Source organism: Lithobates pipiens, unplaced genomic scaffold (assembly GCF_037356315.1).
Source record: "Lithobates pipiens isolate NorthernLeopardFrog02 unplaced genomic scaffold, aLitPip1_a1.2 Scaffold_16, whole genome shotgun sequence".
Classification (NCBI taxonomy): domain Eukaryota; kingdom Metazoa; phylum Chordata; class Amphibia; order Anura; family Ranidae; genus Lithobates; species Lithobates pipiens.
Genome location: NW_027507748.1, coordinates 637,711,590 through 637,730,123, shown reverse-complemented (window position 1 = coordinate 637,730,123; position 18,534 = coordinate 637,711,590). Strand labels below are relative to the sequence as shown.

At 41.9% G+C, this 18,534-nt stretch overlaps 1 protein-coding gene across 3 annotated transcripts in view; it reads left to right on the top strand.

Moving 5' to 3' along the window:
• The window catches only part of CAB39L (calcium binding protein 39 like), a 162,765-nt gene extending 144,963 nt beyond the window's left edge, over positions 1 to 17,802 (top strand). For all 3 annotated transcript variants that reach the window (XM_077484243.1, XM_077484244.1, XM_077484245.1), the window contains exons 8-9: positions 7,444 to 7,587; positions 8,892 to 17,802. In XM_077484243.1, coding sequence (XP_077340369.1) covers positions 7,444 to 7,587; positions 8,892 to 9,071 — 324 coding nt within the window. In that variant the 3' untranslated portion in view covers positions 9,072 to 17,802. The remainder of the gene's footprint in view (positions 1 to 7,443; positions 7,588 to 8,891) is intronic.
• Positions 17,803 to 18,534: the final 732 nt, after the last annotated feature.

Sequence of the window (18,534 nt, the reverse complement as noted above, 5' to 3'; positions counted from 1 at the left end):
CTCTCTCTCTCTCTCTGCCACCCCCTCTCTCTCTCTCTCTCTCTCTCTGCCACCCCCCTCTCTCTCTCTCTCTCTCTGCCACCCCCCTCTCTCTCTCTCTCTCTCTCTCTCTGCCACCCCCCTTTCTCTCTCTCTCTCTCTCTCTCTCTCTCTCTCTCTCTCTCTGCCACCCCCTCTCTCTCACACCCACCCCCTCTCTCTCACACCCACCCCCTCTCTCTCACACCCACCCCCCTCTCTCTCACACCCACCCACCCCCCTCTCTCTCACACCCACCCCCCTCTCTCTCTCTCACACCCCCCTCTCTCTCTCCCACACCCTCTCTCTCTCTCCCACACACCCCTCTCTCTCTCCCACACACCCCTCTCTCTCTCCCACACACCCCTCTCTCTCTCTCTCTCTCTCTCTCTCACCCACCCCCCACTCTCACACCCACCCCCCTCTCTCATACACCTCCTCTCACACCCACCCCCTCTCTCACTCTCTCTCCCCTCCCCTCTCTTGCATGCAGGCAGGAGAAACCAAGTGGACACTGACTGGTGACAGCAAGTGAGAGTTATTGATCCCATCCCCCCCAAGCACTGACACTGAACCCACCCCCGCAAGCACTGACACTGAACCCACCCACCCCCCCCCCCAAGCACTGACACTGAACCCACCCACCCCCCCCCCCCCAAGCACTGACACTGAACCCACCCCCAAGCCATTAATCCCCCCCACTACTGCCACTGAACCCAGCCTCCTAATGAAGGACTGCAGGTCCCAGCATGAGCCCTTGAGAGGTTACATCCCTAGATCTTAGGAGTTCATGCTAGGACTTGTAGTCCTTCAATTTTGGAGCGTGTCACATCCTTAGATCCAAGGATTTTGTTGGAACTTGTAGTTCTTCACTTTTGGGGGATATGACCCCTCCCTAAAAGTGAAGGACTACATGTCCCAGCATCAACCTTTGAGATCTAGTGATGTGACCCCCAAAAGTAAAGGACTGCAGGTCCCAGCATGAACCCCTCAGAGCTGAAGATATGACACCCCCCCCCAAACTAGTTAACTAGTAAAGGAGTACATATCTGAGCATGAACCTCTGAGAGCTCAGGGGTTCATACTGGAAATTGTAGTCATTCAATTTTGGAAGAGGTGGGACAAATTTACATAGGGAGGGCACGTGATTTTAGTCTTGCTTAGGGCAGCAAAAAAACTAAATACACCACTGGTTACACCACAGGGACACGTGGCTTCCGCAGGGGGATGTCGTGATGTATACACCTTTTATATTTGTACTATTCAGCTACCAAAACTGTTACATCGCACTAAACCTTTTAGCGAATCTCTAAATTATTGCATTTGTTATTTTGAGAAGCCAATATAAAGGAAAAGAAGGGGTGAAAGAAGTACTTTTGGGTTTGACCAACTATATTTTTCAAAATAATTTGTTACGGTGCGTGTAATTGGTGTTGCAGCAGGGGTGTGTCCTTTGCCTACATACTTTGTGCTAAAAGGCATTCCTCTTTCTTATCTCAGAAAATTGCAAGGTATATTTATTATCCATAGGAGTGAATGAAAAATTCCTGAGGAAGTCTGACTATTCAACACAGACAAGGAGTGAGAAAATAATGATGTGAAGTGGAGCTGAGAAAATTATAAACATAGGAACTATAATATCTGACATATTAAATCTTGACATGTTAGTTTTGGTTGGATCTGTCATACACACACTCTTGTTAAAATGTCAGGTTTCTGTGATATAAAACAATGAGACAAAGTTAAATCATTTCAGAACGTTTCCACCTTTTAATGAGACCTAAAAACTGTACAACTCAATTGAAAAACAAAATGAAATCTTTTTTTTTTTTTTTTTTTGGGTGGGGTGGGGAGTAAAAATGAAAAATTAAAATAATGTGGTTGCATAAGTGTGCTTATAACTGGGGATGTAGCTGTGTTCAGAATTAAGCAATTGCATTCAAACTCATGTTAAATATGTCAGTACACCCCTCCCATCATTTAAAGTCTGATTAGCCCCAAATAAAGTTCAGCTGTTGTAGTAGGTCTTTCCTTACGTTTTCTTAGCCGCATCCTACAGCAAAAGCCATGGCCCCCAGAGAGCTTCCAAAGCATCGAAGGGATCTCATTGTCAAAAGGTATCCATCAGGAGAAGGGTACAACAGAATTTCTAAGGCATTAGATATACCTTGGACAGTCATCATCAAGTAGGGAAAATATGGCACAACAGGGACATTACCAATAACTGGACGTCCCTCCAAAATTGATGAAAAGACTAGAAGAAAACTGGTCAGGGAGGCTGCCAAGAGTTCTACAGCAACATTAAAGGAGCTGCAGGAATATCTGGCAGGTACTGGCTGTGTGGTACACGTGGCAACAGTCTCCCGTATTCTTCATATGTCTGGGCTATGGGGTAGAGTGGCAAGATGGAAGCCTTTTCTTACAAAGAAAAACCTCCAAGCCTGGCTAAATTTAGCAAAAACGCATCTGATGTCTCCCAAAAGCATGTGGGAAAAGGTTTAATGGTATGATGAATCCAAGGTTGAACTTTTTGGCCATAATTCCAAAAGATATGCTTGGCAAAAAAAACAACACTGCTCTTCGCCTAAAGAACGCCATACCCACCGTGAAGCATAGCAGTGGCAGCATCATCCTTTGGCCCTGTTTTCTTCAGCTGGAGCAGGGGCCTTAGTCAAAGTAGAGGGAATTATGAACAGCTCCAAATACCAATCAATATTGGCACAAAACCTTCAGGCTGCTGCTAGAAAACTGTTGCTTGCTAGAAAACTGAACCTGAAGAGGAACTTCATCTTTCAGCATGAAAACGACCCAAAGCATACATCCAAATCAACAAAAGAATGGCTTCACCAGAAGAAGATGAAAGTTTTGGAATGGTCCAGCCAGCGCCCAGACCTGAATCTGATTGAAAATCTGTGGGGTGATCTGAAGAGGGCTGCGCACAGGAGATGCCCTCGCAATCTGACAGATTTGGAGTGTTTTTGCAAAGAGTAGGCAAATATTGCCAAGTTAAGATGTGCCATGCTGATAGACTCATATCCCAAAAGACTGAGTGCTGTAATAAAATCAAACGTTGCTTCAACAAAGTATTAGTTTAAGGCTGTGCACACTTATTATGCAACCATATTATGTTTGTTTTTGTTTTTATTTTTATTTACGGCCACCTAAAATTTTCATAGAAACCCTAACGTTTTGACAGGGGTGTGTACACTTTTTATATCCACTGTACATACATACATACATACATACATACATAAATATACTGTCTATATATAAAATGTATTTTTACCTGAAAAATATTGTCATTTTGGTAGCCATTCTTGTGATACAGAAGGATAATTGCTACTTCCTAGTTTACGTTTACTGTGTCCTCAGTAAACATTGATGTATTTTCAAATGTGTAGTTAGCTATTCTTCAGAAGTTTTTCTTGTATGTATCACACATGACATAATAAATCACCAGGAGTGGATGGCTTGCACCCAAGAGTACTTGGGTAACTCAGTCGAGTAATTGTCAGACCATTGTTCCTAATTTTTACTGACGGTCTACTGACTGGAATGGTGCCAGCGGATTGGAGAAAAGCCAATGTAGCACCAGTATTTAAAAAGGGCCCAAAATACATCCCTGGGAATTACAGACCAGTTAGCCTAACATCAATAGTATGTAAGCTCAGGGCCTTCTTTAATATTGATTGGCAATATCGCCCCCCCCCCCCAATCATGACACAGGACTCCCTCCCCCATACTACCCAAATCACTACATAGGACCCCCATTCCCCATACTACCCCCATAATTACAGGACCCCCCCTCCCACATCATTACACGGGACCTCCTCCCCCGTACTACCACCCCTCACAGGATTCGTCCCCCATAATACCCCATTATTACACAGGCTCCCTTCCTGCTGTGGGTGGAGAAGCAGGGAGGGGGTTATTGGGGGTGGAGAGGCAGAGATTGGGGTTATTGTTTAAGGTGGAGAAGCGGGGAGGGGGGTTATTATTGAGGGTGGAGACAGGGTTATTATTGAGGGTAGAGAAGGGAGTGGGGTTATTATTGAGGGTGGAGAAGAAGGGAGTGGGGTTATTATTGAGGGTGGAGAAGAAGGGAGTGAAGTTATTTATTGAGGGTGGAGAAGCAGGGAAGGGGTTTTTGTTGAGGGTGGTGAGGCAAGGCGGAGGGGTTATTGTTTAGGGTGGAAAGGAAGCAGGGAGGGGGTTATTGTTTAGGATGGAGAAGCGAGGAGGGGGTTATTGTTGAGGGTGGATAAGCGGGGAGGGGGTTATTGTTGAGGGTGGAGAAGCGGGGAGGGGGTTATTGTTGAGGGTGGAGAAGCGGGGAGGGGGTGATTGTTGAGGGTGGAGAAGCAGGGAGGGGGTGATTGTTGAGGGTGGAGAAGCGGGGAGTGGGTTATTGTTGAGAGTGGAAAAGCGGGGAGGGGTTATTGTTGAGGGTGGAAAAGCGGGGAGGGGTTATTGTTGAGGGTGGAAAAGCGGGGAGGGGGTTATTGTTGAGGGTGGAAAAGCGGGGAGGGGGTTATTGTTGAGGGTGGAGAAGCGGGGAGGGGGTTATTGTTGAGGGTGGAAACGCGGGGAGGGGGTTATTGTTGAGGGTGGAGAAGCGGGGAGGGGGTGATTGTTGAGGGTGGAGAAGCGGGGAGTGGGTTATTATTGTTGAGGGTGGAAAAGCGGAGAGGGGGTTATTGTTGAGGGTGGAAAAGCAGGGAGGGGGTTATTGTTGAGGGTAGAAAAGCGGGGAGGGGGTTATTGTTGAGGGTGGAGAAGAAGGGAGTGAAGTTATTTGAGGGTGGAGAAACGGGGAAGGGATTTTTGTTGAGGGTGGCGAGGCAAGGCAGGGGGTTATTGTTGAGGGTGGTGAAGCGGGGAGGGGGTTATTGTTGAGGGTGGAGAAGCGGGGAGGGGGCTATTGAGGGTGGGGAAGCGGGGAGGGGGTTATTGTTGAGGGTGGGGAAGCGGGGAGGGGGTTATTGTTGAGGGTGGAGAAGCGAGGAGGGGGTTATTGTTGAGGGTGGAGAAGCAGGAGGGGGTTATTGTTGAGGGTGGAGAAGCGGGAGAGGGTTATTGTTGAGGGTGGAGAAGCGGGGAGGGGGTTATTGTTGAGGGTGGAGAAGCGGGGAGGGGGTTATTGTTGAGGGCGGAGAAGCGGGAGGGGGTTATTGTTGAGGGCGGAGAAGCGGGGAGGGGGTTATTTTTGAGGGCGGAGAAGCGGGGATGGGGTTATTTTTGAGGGCGGAGAAGCGGGGAGGGGGTTATTTTTGAGGGCGGAGAAGCGGGGAGGGGGTTATTTTTGAGGGTGGAGAAGCGGGGAGGGGGTTATTTTTGAGGGTGGAGAAGCGGAGAGGGGGTTATTTTTGAGGGTGGAGAAGCGGAGAGGGGGTTATTGTTGAGGGTGGAGAAGCGGGAAGAGGGCTTATTGTTGAGCCCACAGCTGTCAATCACTGCCCTGCACTAAAACACTCAGCAACCCTGCCCTGCCCCCCCCCCCCCAGGAAATTCTGCAGCAACCAATCACTCTCCTGTACTACAACACACATCAGCCCTCGCCCCCCCCCCCCCTCCCCCCAAGAGGTTCTGCAGCAGCAGCCAATCACTGCCCTGCACTCCAACACACAGCAACCCTGCACTCCCCCAAGAAGTTCTGCAGCAGCTGAGACTCCCTGAGAAGTTATCAGAGGTGGTGGGAGGGGGAGCCCAGCTCAGGACAGCACACAGTGTCTCAGAGGTAGACAGTATAGTCACTGTACAGGGCAATGTAGTTCAGCAGCCCGTAGAGGAGGGGTGGGAGGGGCATGTCGCTGGGGAAGACTCTGTCCACTTAGACTGAGATAAGGAAGGGGCAGGCCAGAAGAACAGACACTGCAGGGACGTGACTTCACTTAACTTGTGCCAAGCTGGATAAAGAGGAGAAAACTAATGCACTTGACTTATCAGCGTTTGGGGCCCTCCAACAATGAATGGGTCCTGGGCAGATGCCCCATTTGCCCTGCGTTAAAGACAGCCCTGTGAAAGCTCTTGGAGAGGATGATGAGGGACTATATACAAGATTTTAGTAATGAAAATGGTATCATTAGCAGTAATCAGCATGGATTCATAAAGAATCGTTCCTGCCAAACCAATCTATTAACCCTCTATGGGGAAGTGAGTTGCCATCTAGATAAAGGAAGGCCCATAGACGTGGTGTATCTGGACTTTGCAAAAGCATTTGACACAGTTCCCCATAAACATTTACTGTACAAAATAAGGTCCGTTTGCATGGACCATAAGGTGGTGAGTACATGGATTGAAAACTGGCTACAAGGGCTTGTTCAGCAGGTAATGATAAATGGGGAATGGTCAGGGGTGGGTAGTGGGGTCTATGCTGGGACCAATCCAATTTTATTTATCCATAAAGGACCTGGAGGATGTAAACCATTTAATCGCTGTATTTGCAGACGATACTAAGCTAAGCAGGGCAATAACTTCTCTGCAAGATGTGGAAACCTTGCAAGATGATCTGAACAAATTAATGGGTTGAGAAACTACATGGCCAATGAGGTTTCATGTATAAAAATGTAAAATAACGCATTTTGATGGCAAAAATATGAAGGCAATCTATACACTAGGGGGAGAACCTCTGGGGGAATCTAGGATGGAAAAAGACCTGGGGGTCCTAGTAGACGATAGGCTCAGCAATGGCATGCAATGCCAAGTAGCTGCTATAGAAATAAACAGAATATTGGCATACATTAAAAAAGGGATTAACTCCTGGGATAAAGCCATAATTCTCCTGCTTTACAAGACTCTGGTCTGGCTGCACCTGGAGTATGCTGTCCAGTTCTGGGCACCAGTCCTCAGGAAGGATGTACTAGAAATGGAGTGAGTACAAAGAAGGGCAACAAAGCCAATAAAGGGTCTGGAGGTTATTAGTTATGAATTAAAGGTTGCGAGCACTGAACTTATTCTCCGGAGAAGAGACACTTGAGAGGGGATAGGATTTTAATTTACAAATACTGTACTGGTGACCCCACAATAGGGATAAAAGGAAGGGAGTTTAACAAGACACGTGGCCGTAAGGGAGTTTAACAAGACACGTGGCCAGAAGGGAGACACGTTTTGCGGAAGGGAGTTTAACAAGACATGTGGCCACTCATTAAAATTAGAAGAAAAGAGGTTTAACCATTAACTACATAGAGGGCTCTTTACTGTAAGAGCGGCGAGGGCATTGAATTGCCTTCCACAGGAGGTGGTCTCAGTAGGGGAGCATTGATAGTTTCAAAAACTATTGAATAAGCACCTGAACAACCAAAATATACAGGGATATACAATGTAATACTGACTTATAATCGCACACATAGGTTGGACTTGATGGACCTCACCTACTATGTAACTATATGACAGTTGTGTAAATATATTTTCTATTTATCTCACAAGCTGCTGGGTGAGCTGATCTTGGATCGACACAACTTCTCCATTATGACAAAGTACATCAGCAAACCAGAAAATCTGAAGCTCATGATGAATCTACTTCGAGATAAGAGCCCCAACATTCAGTTTGAAGCTTTCCATGTCTTTAAGGTGAGTTATTAGGGCAGTTGTGTGAAATGGGGGCCGCTCTGTTTTCTGTCAGAGAACAGGGAAGACATATGGAAGATATCTTAGTGGAGAGCCAGATAACGTGCATGAGTCCTGTGGCCAAACTCTTGTACGTCATGGATAATGGAGAAAATAACTTGGATCTATTTTTACATGCTGCATAGAGTGTGATGAATTTAAGAATGTTCAGTGTGCTTTTACCTTGTTCTGATCCAACAAGAAATGTGGAAACCTCTTTATTTATACAGTTATTTAATGTTAACTTATTTTGTGCTTTGCAGTGGACTTAAAGTGGAGTTCCGCTGAAAAAAATAAAATTAAGATTCAGCAGCTACAAATACTGCAGCTGCTGACTTTTTACCTGTCCAGGGCACCCGTGATGTCCTCACCCGAAGCCGACCCGTCCCTCAGCTCCCGGATGGAGGCGCCGACAACCTCAGTAAGGAAATCAGCAAGTGAAGCCTTGTGGCTTCACAGCCTGGTTCCCTACTGCGTGTCCTGACTTCTTCCTGCTGTCTTCTGTGACCCGTGTGTCTCCCTGAAGACAGCGGGGGGGGGGGGGGTTGCGGTAGTGGAGAAGAGGCTAGACATGGTGTAGATCGCTGCAGATTCTGGGAGCAAATACCTGTATTAGATATATACATTACATTATATATGTATTAGGTATCTGCCCCCCCCCCCCTCCCCCTGAAAGATGCCAAATGTGAGACGGATGGGTTGGGACACGATAAGCGGCAGTTCCATTGTTCGGTGGAACTCTGTTTTAACAGAGTAAAATTAATACCACAATGATTACTATGTTTTTTTGATCTGTATTAAAACTTTGATTTTGTTGAATCCCTCTAAAATGTGCATTTCACTGCCACCTTAGATGTGTTGCGTGGTGTTGGGTTCCGGCCTGTATTGCCCATTCTAAGCCGGCTTATATTGATCACTGTTTTTGGGGGTGTGGCCATCATGGGGATGCTCTACATACCTGGTGGACCTGCCCTCGGTTGGTGGGCTTTTGGTCCAGAGTGTTTGGTCTGCTGTATTCCCTGTTCTATTTAAATATACGAAAGGAGGCCAAATTTGCTCTGCTGCTTGCATTGCCCCATTTTGGGCTTATTCGCTCGTCAACATAAATTGGCATCTTATTTGCTCATAGCAGCCAAATGGACAATTGCCCAGGCCTTGGAGAAACCTAGAGTCCCTATCGAGTGGGTGAGGGACCGTTTTATGACCATGATGGATGAAAATTACAGTAAATTCTTGTATTCCCTGAAATTTTTTGATTTTCTCTTTAGGTGTTTGTAGCAAATCCAAACAAAACACAGCCAATTGTGGATATCCTGCTGAAAAACCAGACAAAGCTAATTGAGTTCCTGAGCAGCTTCCAGAAGGAGAGAACGGATGATGAACAGTTCTCAGATGAAAAAAACTACTTGATTAAACAGATACGAGACTTGAAAAAACCCAATCCGTGAACATGTCTCCAGCTTTCTACCAGCCATCATCAGAATAAGTGTTTTAAGGAGTTGTCATGGCATCGTCAGTGCCTATGTTTTTGTTTCAATTTAGTTTATTAGCTGCCAAGAGTATACAGTTTTATATTAAAACTTAAAAAAAAATGTTCTTCTTAATCAGGTCTGTGAGGAGGTGAAATTTGCAGTTAGGTGTCCATGTTGCGCTCACAAACATGGAAAAAGTTGAGCTGTCACTGTTGATGATGACATGGAGTCAATATCTTGTAAAAAAAAGTCTGTTGTTTTTTGCTTTAGCCTTTTCTATGTACAGTTCTAGAACATGGAGGGAGATTGTCAGTTAACATTCCATTGTCAGCTCTCAACCCTCTCATACTGGTTCAGAGAAATGGATTATGCTACAGCAACCAATCTCTTACCAAGAAACCAACTGAGATGTTTAGCACTTTGTTAATCCCCAGTGGAGCCTTTACTGGAAGGAATACAAGTTGACATATAGTCCTCCGATTGAGATCTAGTTGTACTCCATGGACTCTAAATGTAAGATCCCAATCAGTAAGCATTTGTAACTAAATAAGGCTATGTGCATGAATTTTTTGATCTCTCTTGTATTCTGTTTTAGTGCTTAAAGTTGCATTCCCACCACATGTATTGTGTTTAGCGCGCGTTAATGCACCAATTGCATTTGGATTGAATTGCGTGACATATGTTTTTTTTAACACAATCTGTTGATGTGTTTTTTTGTTTGTTTTTTTGGTTTACAGCTGAAGCCAAAATACTTATATATTTCTTTCTTTAACGTATTTTAATGCAATTGCCTTTCTGTTTGCTGGGTGGCAATAGATCTCAACTTGTCATTGCCTTGGGCCTGCATTGATTAACTCAACTCAATGCACATGATGTGAATAGGCCCTTACGGAGACAGGTAAAGTACATGACTATGTAAAGGCAATAGTTCTTTTTACAAGACATCACTGCGGTGCAGTGATCATAAATTGCTGCAAATAATGCAGTTTACATGTATACAAGCCCTTAATATCAACATGAGAGCAGTTTGGTGGTATTTGGGTATAGCTAGAGGAAAATGCAGTAAATGTATTAGGCTGCCATTTGAAAAAAACTATTAAGACTAAAACATTCATATAAAACGTGAATTATAGACGATTGTTACTGGCTCAGATACCACAAGGACATCAGCTATAAAAATTGCATTGCTTTCGAAATGCCATGGCAAGAGCACATGGCATCTGTCTGTTCAGAGCCAGTCAGGAACCTGTGCTGAAGGATGGGGAATTCTTTATCTTACAGTGTAAGATAAATAGCAGTTATGCAGAATGGATCTTGGTTTAGTACATTTTCCCTGCTAGATGTGTAATTCAGACAACCTTCTAAGAAGCACAGCGAATAAATGTTCTCTGAACCTGCAGCTTTTATCACATAAATAATAATTTACCCATGTACACATTGTATTATCATTTTTTGCGGCATTCCGTATATAAAGTAAATTCATTAAAGATGAGTCGCACAGGATTTATTTCTCATACTTTGGCTAGCTTCTAGCCAACGGTGCATTTTATCATCAATGTTGTGTCCATATTGAAGAGCAGGAAAAGGAGCCCTCCTTCTTGATGGGTATAAAATATAGGGGCCGTAAGATAAATGACTAATTCCAGAGAAAGAGTATTTCAACAGGCAAATGTTCATTTCATGCAGAAAAATTACAATACAACAACAATATAAAAAAAAATGATATTAATTTGCAAAAATAAAGAGTGCCTGTAAGATAAATAACACGACTATAAATTGATGCTGTTTGATTATATACTAAACTTATTTAGATGTACATCTAATTACTTGTAGTGTAGTGCTTACATGTACCCTCTAAGCACAGCCTGCCATCCATTTTTAGATTAAGAGCCAAATTGCATTCTTTACTTGAGCTGGTAGAATATCTAGGATTAATGGTAATGACAAGCATTTCTGAGTATGAGACATTTGTACACTCTACTTTCTATATTTTGGTATCTCTCCAAAGCACCACTGTGTGTGATCAGAACAGAAATAAAAACTACAGCAATTTTGTCAAATCAGAGTGCTTTTTCCACCACGCTCGACTTTGGCAATTTACATCCCACTACCCTGCTATCCATCAAAACTACCATTATAGGTCGTTGACTGCTTTGCTAATTTTGACCAAAAAAATTTAATTAATAGTTTGGTTGCTCTATCAAACAGCTTTACAGTTCCTGGTAAAGGAAAACCCAAGTCAGTTATAAAATTAATAAACTTTCAGAAAGGGGCTCTAAAAGCAAGACATTTATTACACGAAGGCAAAAACGTCTCAGTAAGTGTATTGTCCACTCACCTCCTTATATACTTACCTATATTGATCCAGCACTGTGCCTGTCTGCAGCCAGTACTGTTCTCTCTCCCTCTTTACACAGGCAGCAGCAGGAACTATTGGCTTCTGCTGCTGTCAATCAAATCCTGTGAGAAAGGAAGTTGGGCGCAGAGCCGAGCCATGCTGTTTGTTTCTATAGATGTGCACAGCCGTGCTCGGGAGCAAGCCTGCAGGTGCGCCCCCATAGAAAGCAGGTTCCTATGGGGGCATATGAAGAAGAGAGAGGGCCTAGAGTCAGAAGAGGATGATTAGGGCCACTCTGTGCAATACCATTGCACAGAGCAGGCCTTTTACAATCACTTTAATATCAGGCTTGTGTATACCTACTTTTCTTTTTTATAATAGTAAGCTGCAGCAATATATGTAATAAAATGCAGAAATCCTTTCACATCAGACCAGAACAACTTCCTCTCATTCAAAGAAGTGGAGAAAGGAGTCGTGTGACAGTGCTCAGCACCGACTTTTGTGGCTGTTGGTTTATGAGAGCTGTATGAAATGTGCATTGCTATATGGCTTACATGATATTTTAACTGTAACTTTGGGAGCTGTAGTAAAGTTGGTAGCAAAACCCATTCTTTTGCAGTTCAGAATAAGGACAGACTTCACTAAATAGCACAGTAAGGCAAAGCCTTTTTAACTAGTATTGTTTTTTAGCTTGCGCCTTTAAAGTGAACATATGGTCAGGCTATGAACATTATATTTACAGATTCTTAACAAGCAGTAAATGGTCTTTGAAGTAAGCTATCACTGACCTCTGTAGCTACAGGCACTGTGAAGCAATGTATCCTCAAATTTTACAGCAGAAGCACAGGAGTAATTTGAACATGCATTTTCCACAGTACATGCAGCTACAGAGGTCAGTGATGGCTTATTTTAAAGCTCATTTACTACTTGTTAGGGTTTGAACATTTAAATATTTATATGTTTCTATCTGCAGGTTCAGGTTCATAGCTTGTACACACCCATGACATAAATATTGTGTCTACTGGGAAATGTTAACATATTTCCAGTTAATTTGAAGTAGCTGGAGGCACAGATAGGTCAATGGAACACCTACAGGCACATCGTTTTACAAATACAGCTGTGTCTAAGGTTCTCACGCAGCAAAACAATTACATTTCCTATTGAGTACATAATGGAACATAATGAGTACAGTCGTTTCCAAAGCTTATCATTTCACGTCAGTGCTTTGCGAAAATTTCCAGCAAGTTGGACATAAGCTTTATGGGGAATTGCAGAAAAGCAATGTACTGTGTAATATGAATGTAGACAGATAACTGTGTGTTCTATACAAGTCTTCAGAGTAGTTGTGTGCATTGTATAATGTCACCTGGCAGTCAGAAGTGATGGGAACCAGTGATGGTGACATCTCTGGTGCCTGTGTACACTGCTCAGCTGTGACTGGGTGTTCTCATCTTGTCCTGTCTTCGTGTAAAATGTCAGTCTGCACAGCATTCGCCCTGGCGGTGGCTGCCTGCACCATATATTCTAAGAGGACCTCTCATTGAGCAAGTTATTATGGAGTTGAAGGCATAAGGTGTAAACCAAGTTATTGTTTTCTATTTTTATATCTAAGTAGACAACGAAGCTAGCTTTGTAAAATAATTAATCTGTAATAATATAACTTTAATATATTGTTCTATTTCAATTATTGTTTTTATTTGAAGTGCTTGACTATCTTTCAACTGCAGAGACTCTGCAGTGTTAATTGTTATTGGTAAAGAGGCCCTGTATTTCCTGGTCCCCCCTTTATAATACTGAGTAGGTAACCATGTGTGTGTGTACACACATTAATTTCCTTGGTGTGGGTAGAGCATATAAAAAAGAATGTGACAGCATTTTTACAATGGTACATTGATGAAGGTTATTCTCCCCCTGAAAAGAAATGAAGAGGTTGCCAATAGCAACTAGACTGATGTCTGCGTTCATTTTCCAAGCTTTATTGTCAGATTTTGGTTGTTATCAGTTGTGTGCATGTTCTTGACTATACAACAGTGGGCTTCAACTTTAAAATCAAGTGGATAAGAAGTCCTGGTAGATTGCTCTGGAAAGCACCGCTGACTTTCTTTTGTTACAGTTTTTATAAATGAGGCCTAATGTGTTACCTCAAATGGGTACAATTTCTGATCTATATGAAATGGTTATATTTACTCTGCGTGTTTGAACTTGTAATTGTAAAGTTAAAGCCCCATTTCAGTTTAAACTTTTATGTTTTTTAAAAAGACTGAGGAAGAGCTAGAACTTCTTTCAAGTCCTTAAGCCAGCCATAGATGGTTCGAATCTCAGCCGAATCAGCAGAAACGAGATTTGAACATTGTATGGGCAGGCTGAATGTACCCAAATTGATCCATTGATTAACTTGGGTACAAACAGCCTGTGGTATTTGACATGTGATTATTGCTAGTGGCTGTTCTAGATGCTAGAAATAATCACATTGTTCTCCCGGAGGGGATGGCTTCCCCCCGTTGAACACAGTGGCTCCATGGAAGAGATTTCCCCATCAAATCTTTCTTGTTGGTTGCAGGAAAGAAAATCGCTCCATCTATGGCCAGCTTTATTCTTGTATGTCAATCCACTGAGGTGATGTTCATAGATGAGCATCACTCACACATACCTCTGAAGTTACATTCACACAATGGGTGCACGGTTACCGCTGTAGTCAGAATGAAGAGAGGACTGCATTCCCCTAATGTCATGTACATCTTTACTCAAAGGTTATTTTCACCTTTATAAAGAGGCCTACACGTCCCTAAAACATTGGATTACTACACAAACCTTTGAGCAAATTCTCAATATTTCATATTGCTGGCTTTCCACTAAGGTTTACCCTCCGCTTTTTATCTGTCTGATACCAAAACAAGAAAATTAAGGGAAAGTAAGACACTGATCACATTAAAAACCACACATTTCTCCCGTGTCCCCAAGACGAGACAGTAGGGGAAATCCGCAACACAATACAGAAAAGGTTCCAAACCTTCACATTCTATCCTAAACATTAAAACGCTTTGGCTGGAGTTGAGCAAATAATAAGAAATAACATTGTGATACTTAAAAAGGTAAAGAGCAATGGGGTCAATTAACTAAAGGATTTTGCATGCGATATGGTCACATGACCCATTTTTTGGAAACATTGCATGAAATAATAAGAGGGTCAATTCATCAAAGTAAAATATTGAATGTGAGGTAAATACCACACAAAAGTAAATAAATCATTCGTCAATTGACTAAAGAACACACACATCTGTTATTTATCACCTGCCAGTAGGCAGTCGGTATTTTAGTAATGCATAAAATACCTATGATGGGAAGTCTGCACTGGCCAGTAAGTTAAAAGTATACAATGTCACAGAGTGGAATTGTTCTATCCTGAATTAAATATGCATTTCTGAAATTGTTGCTGTAGGTTACTGCACTTTGAAGATCTATATTGTGTGTAATGCCTCTACGGAAAAACCTGTATTACTAATTGCCACAGTTCCCTGTGTAAGCTGAGGTTTTGTGTGTTCAAATTTCCCAGATTTTGATCATAAATAAAGCACAGTGCTCTGCATGTCTGTGTGCATATGTCTCCAGTAAGGAAATAAGAAACACATTGATTGGGGTTATGGCTAGTGTTACTGCTCATCACAGTCATTTTACTGACCTATTCAGTTAATTCATTTATACCTGCTGGATCTTGTCCTCGGAGATCACCAATGGTTCAGGTTTTCCATAATTCCAGGTAGTTTACAAGCATTTATTTGTCTTAAAAATATATTTTTAGCTCATACCTATCTGGATAGTCTTGAAAATCTATATGTTTATTATCTTCACCTTGCCTCCCAGATAACTTCTAAATGGAAAATTCTTCTTTTTGTTTTTATCCTACCAATACTATCCTACCCCTCCTTCTCATCCGCCTACAACCCTTTTCCTTTCCCCATCTACCCATACCCCCCTTAATCCCTAATCTTATTTGCCCTAAACACCTTTCCAAATTTCAAGACCTCAACACAAAATCTGGGTGTCAAATGAAGACAAGGCAGAAGAACATTACCAGGACACCGTGGCTCTCCAGTGTGCGTCCAAAGCTTTATTCGGCATTCACATTGTTATAGCAAAAGCAATATTTCGGAGCCTTGCGGGATCCCTTCATCAGGCATGTGAAGGTATCACATGCCTGATAAAGGGGTCCTGCAAGGCTCTGAAACGTTGCTTTTGCTAAAATGTGATCACTGAATAAAGCTTTGGACCCACACTGGAGATCCACTGTGTGCCGGTGACATTCTTCTACCTTGACCATCTTCGGTTCTAGCCAATGGTCACTACAGCACCTGTTTACATACACAGCCATTATCGTGTGTGTTGTGCAGTGGTATCAAAGACAAGACACAACAAACTTTTTTTTTTTTTTTTTAAACTTATTTTATTGAAATGTTTCTGGTAAGCATGTAACCTATACCCCTGTCACAGGTCTTCCCTTTTACAAATGACATATATTAAGATAAGAGATTATATTTAAAAAAAAAAATATCTTAGGGAGCTGATGTATAAGTTTAATTGCTGTACTACCCAGATGTCTTATTTCATTATCCCATAATACTAAAACATTTATAAATGTGTGTCCCAATTTTCTTTGCTCTACTAGTCATAAATCAGTTCCACTTAGAGAGTTTTTTCTCACCTCTTTCCTTTCCCAAGGTGATCAAATGTGTTTCACTGATCAGATTCTTCAAAATACTGTTACTAGCGTCCTGGGATAATGGAGCTTTTTCGGAAGTTCTATAGTAGATCTGCAGTCCTAGCAGGTCCATAAAATACAATCTTCTTTAAGACTAAAACAAAACATCTAAGCTAACCATATAATATTTGTAATTGTAATATATATATAATACTATTCTAGAAATAAGGCAGCACTTTGATTAGGTCTTCGCTGGCTGCAGAAAGGGACATTGGTTGGCACTTCGGACGTTTGCCAAGTACTCCTTAGTTGCTACAGGGTCTACAAGAGTCAAATGTTTCAGAATACACATTTTCATTAATAGAACACTTCTGCAGTTGTTAAACTTTGATTCACTTCCTGCTGACCTGAATATGGCCCATGACTAATTTTTTTGGCAAATTTAGGAAATCCTAGCTAAATGAAAAGGTCATTTTTTAAATTATTAAATTTACAAAATGGCTTGTGTAGCAATTATGTGTAAAATTCTTAGTAAATGTGGACTTTTCCTCTATATAAAGTAGGAAAAGTTAGTTGCCCCTTCCTGGCAAAAATATTATGACCAATGTTTGCAGGAGAAAAGTCAGCTGAGCTCCTATGAACCAATCCAAGGTTTCCAGCCAGGCTTCATGAGTCCACCATGAAAAAGAAAAGTTTGGGGGTGGGCACAGATACAGCATGGCTAATTATCTGGTTTGGTAAACCAAATAATTTGCATGATTGCATCCTACCAAGTTTCAGAAACAAAATTGGTAAAGTATATGGCCAAAAACAATTGCATTGTTACGTATTATGATGGTTAGCAATCCCATAATGTGGTGGAACAAAGTAAACATTTAGTGTGTATAGATGTCACCCACACCTAGCTGGGGCCAACAATATTCATACATAAAAGTAGGGTCCCGGGTATATATGAGGTATGTAATATAATATAGACATTGAATGTCCCATTGATTAGGTGGTTGTAACTTAATAGCATATAATATTCTTTTTATGCTACTAAGTACTTTAAAATCTCATGTTGCCAGAAATTCCTTAGCTTCAATGCCAGGAATACAGATTCAGCCTAGTAAATTGTCTTCTTCATCTGCACATAGGTGACAGGTGCACTTTAATAGACGTCTCTGACTGTTGGTAAATTATACCCTAAGGGCAAGTTCGCACCACAAATATGCACTCCGGATACGTTCCGGATCAGTTTTTGCTTACAGTTCACACCACACACAATTCCAATGTGTTTTTGATCCAATTAGCTATGTTTCAGTATAGTTCTGAGCTGAAAAAAATGCAGCGCGCTTTACTTTATTTACTGCACCTGAAACTGACTGCACTGGTGTGAACTAGAGCCATTGGAATACATGGAAAACTTTATGCATGCATTTTTAGTGCAGGAAAAAAGCGCACGGAACTGCATCTGGTGTGAACTAGCACTAAAAGTGAATGTGAGATGTCTGTACTGCATACAGATTTACCTTCTGCGCCTTAGAAAAGGGATGAAACCTAACAATAATTTTTTGCTTATTTAAACTATTGTGTGTATGAAATAAATGTATATCATCTGTTTGTACTTAAGATTCTCATTCTTAAGTTTGTACTTATTCTATTTACAAAATATTAAAGGCACAGTTACTGATCGCTTGTGTGCTGCTTCTTTTACACTGTACATTCTTAGAAACTAGAACTTAATTTATTTTATATAGTATTTATATCTGAACAGAAACTTGCAAAAGAAACTACATTTTCCCCAAATGCATTTGGCTTTTTGTGCATAGATTGTGTTAATACAGACTGTTGCTTTTAAGTCTGCCTAAAATTCTAGGTAGTGTATATAGAATACAGTACTGTGTAAAATTTTCAAGCAGGTGTGAAAAAATGCTATAAATGAAGAATTCTTTTAGAAATAAAATAGAATTTTAGTAATTGATAAAAAAATAAACTATTAACTAAGTAAATAAACAGAAGATAAATCCAAATCAAATTAATATTTGATATGACCACCCTTTGCCTTCAAACCAGCATCAATTCTTCTATGTACACTTTCACACAGTTTTTGAAGGAACTCGGAAGGTAGGTTGTTCCAAACATTTTGGAGAACTAACCACAGATCTTCTGTGGATGTAGGCTGCCTCAAATCCTTCTGTCTCTTGATGTAATCCCAGACAGACTCCATGATGTTGATCGGGGCTCTGTAGGAGCTCTGTCCTGCTGCAGAATAAATTTGGATCTCACCACATGCCTCCCTGTTGGTATGGCATGATGGATAAGTATCTGCTTGTATTAGCACTGAGGACACCATTGATTCTGGCCAAATCTCCAACTCTATATGCAGAAATTCAGCCCTAAACTTGCAAGGAACTTCCACAATG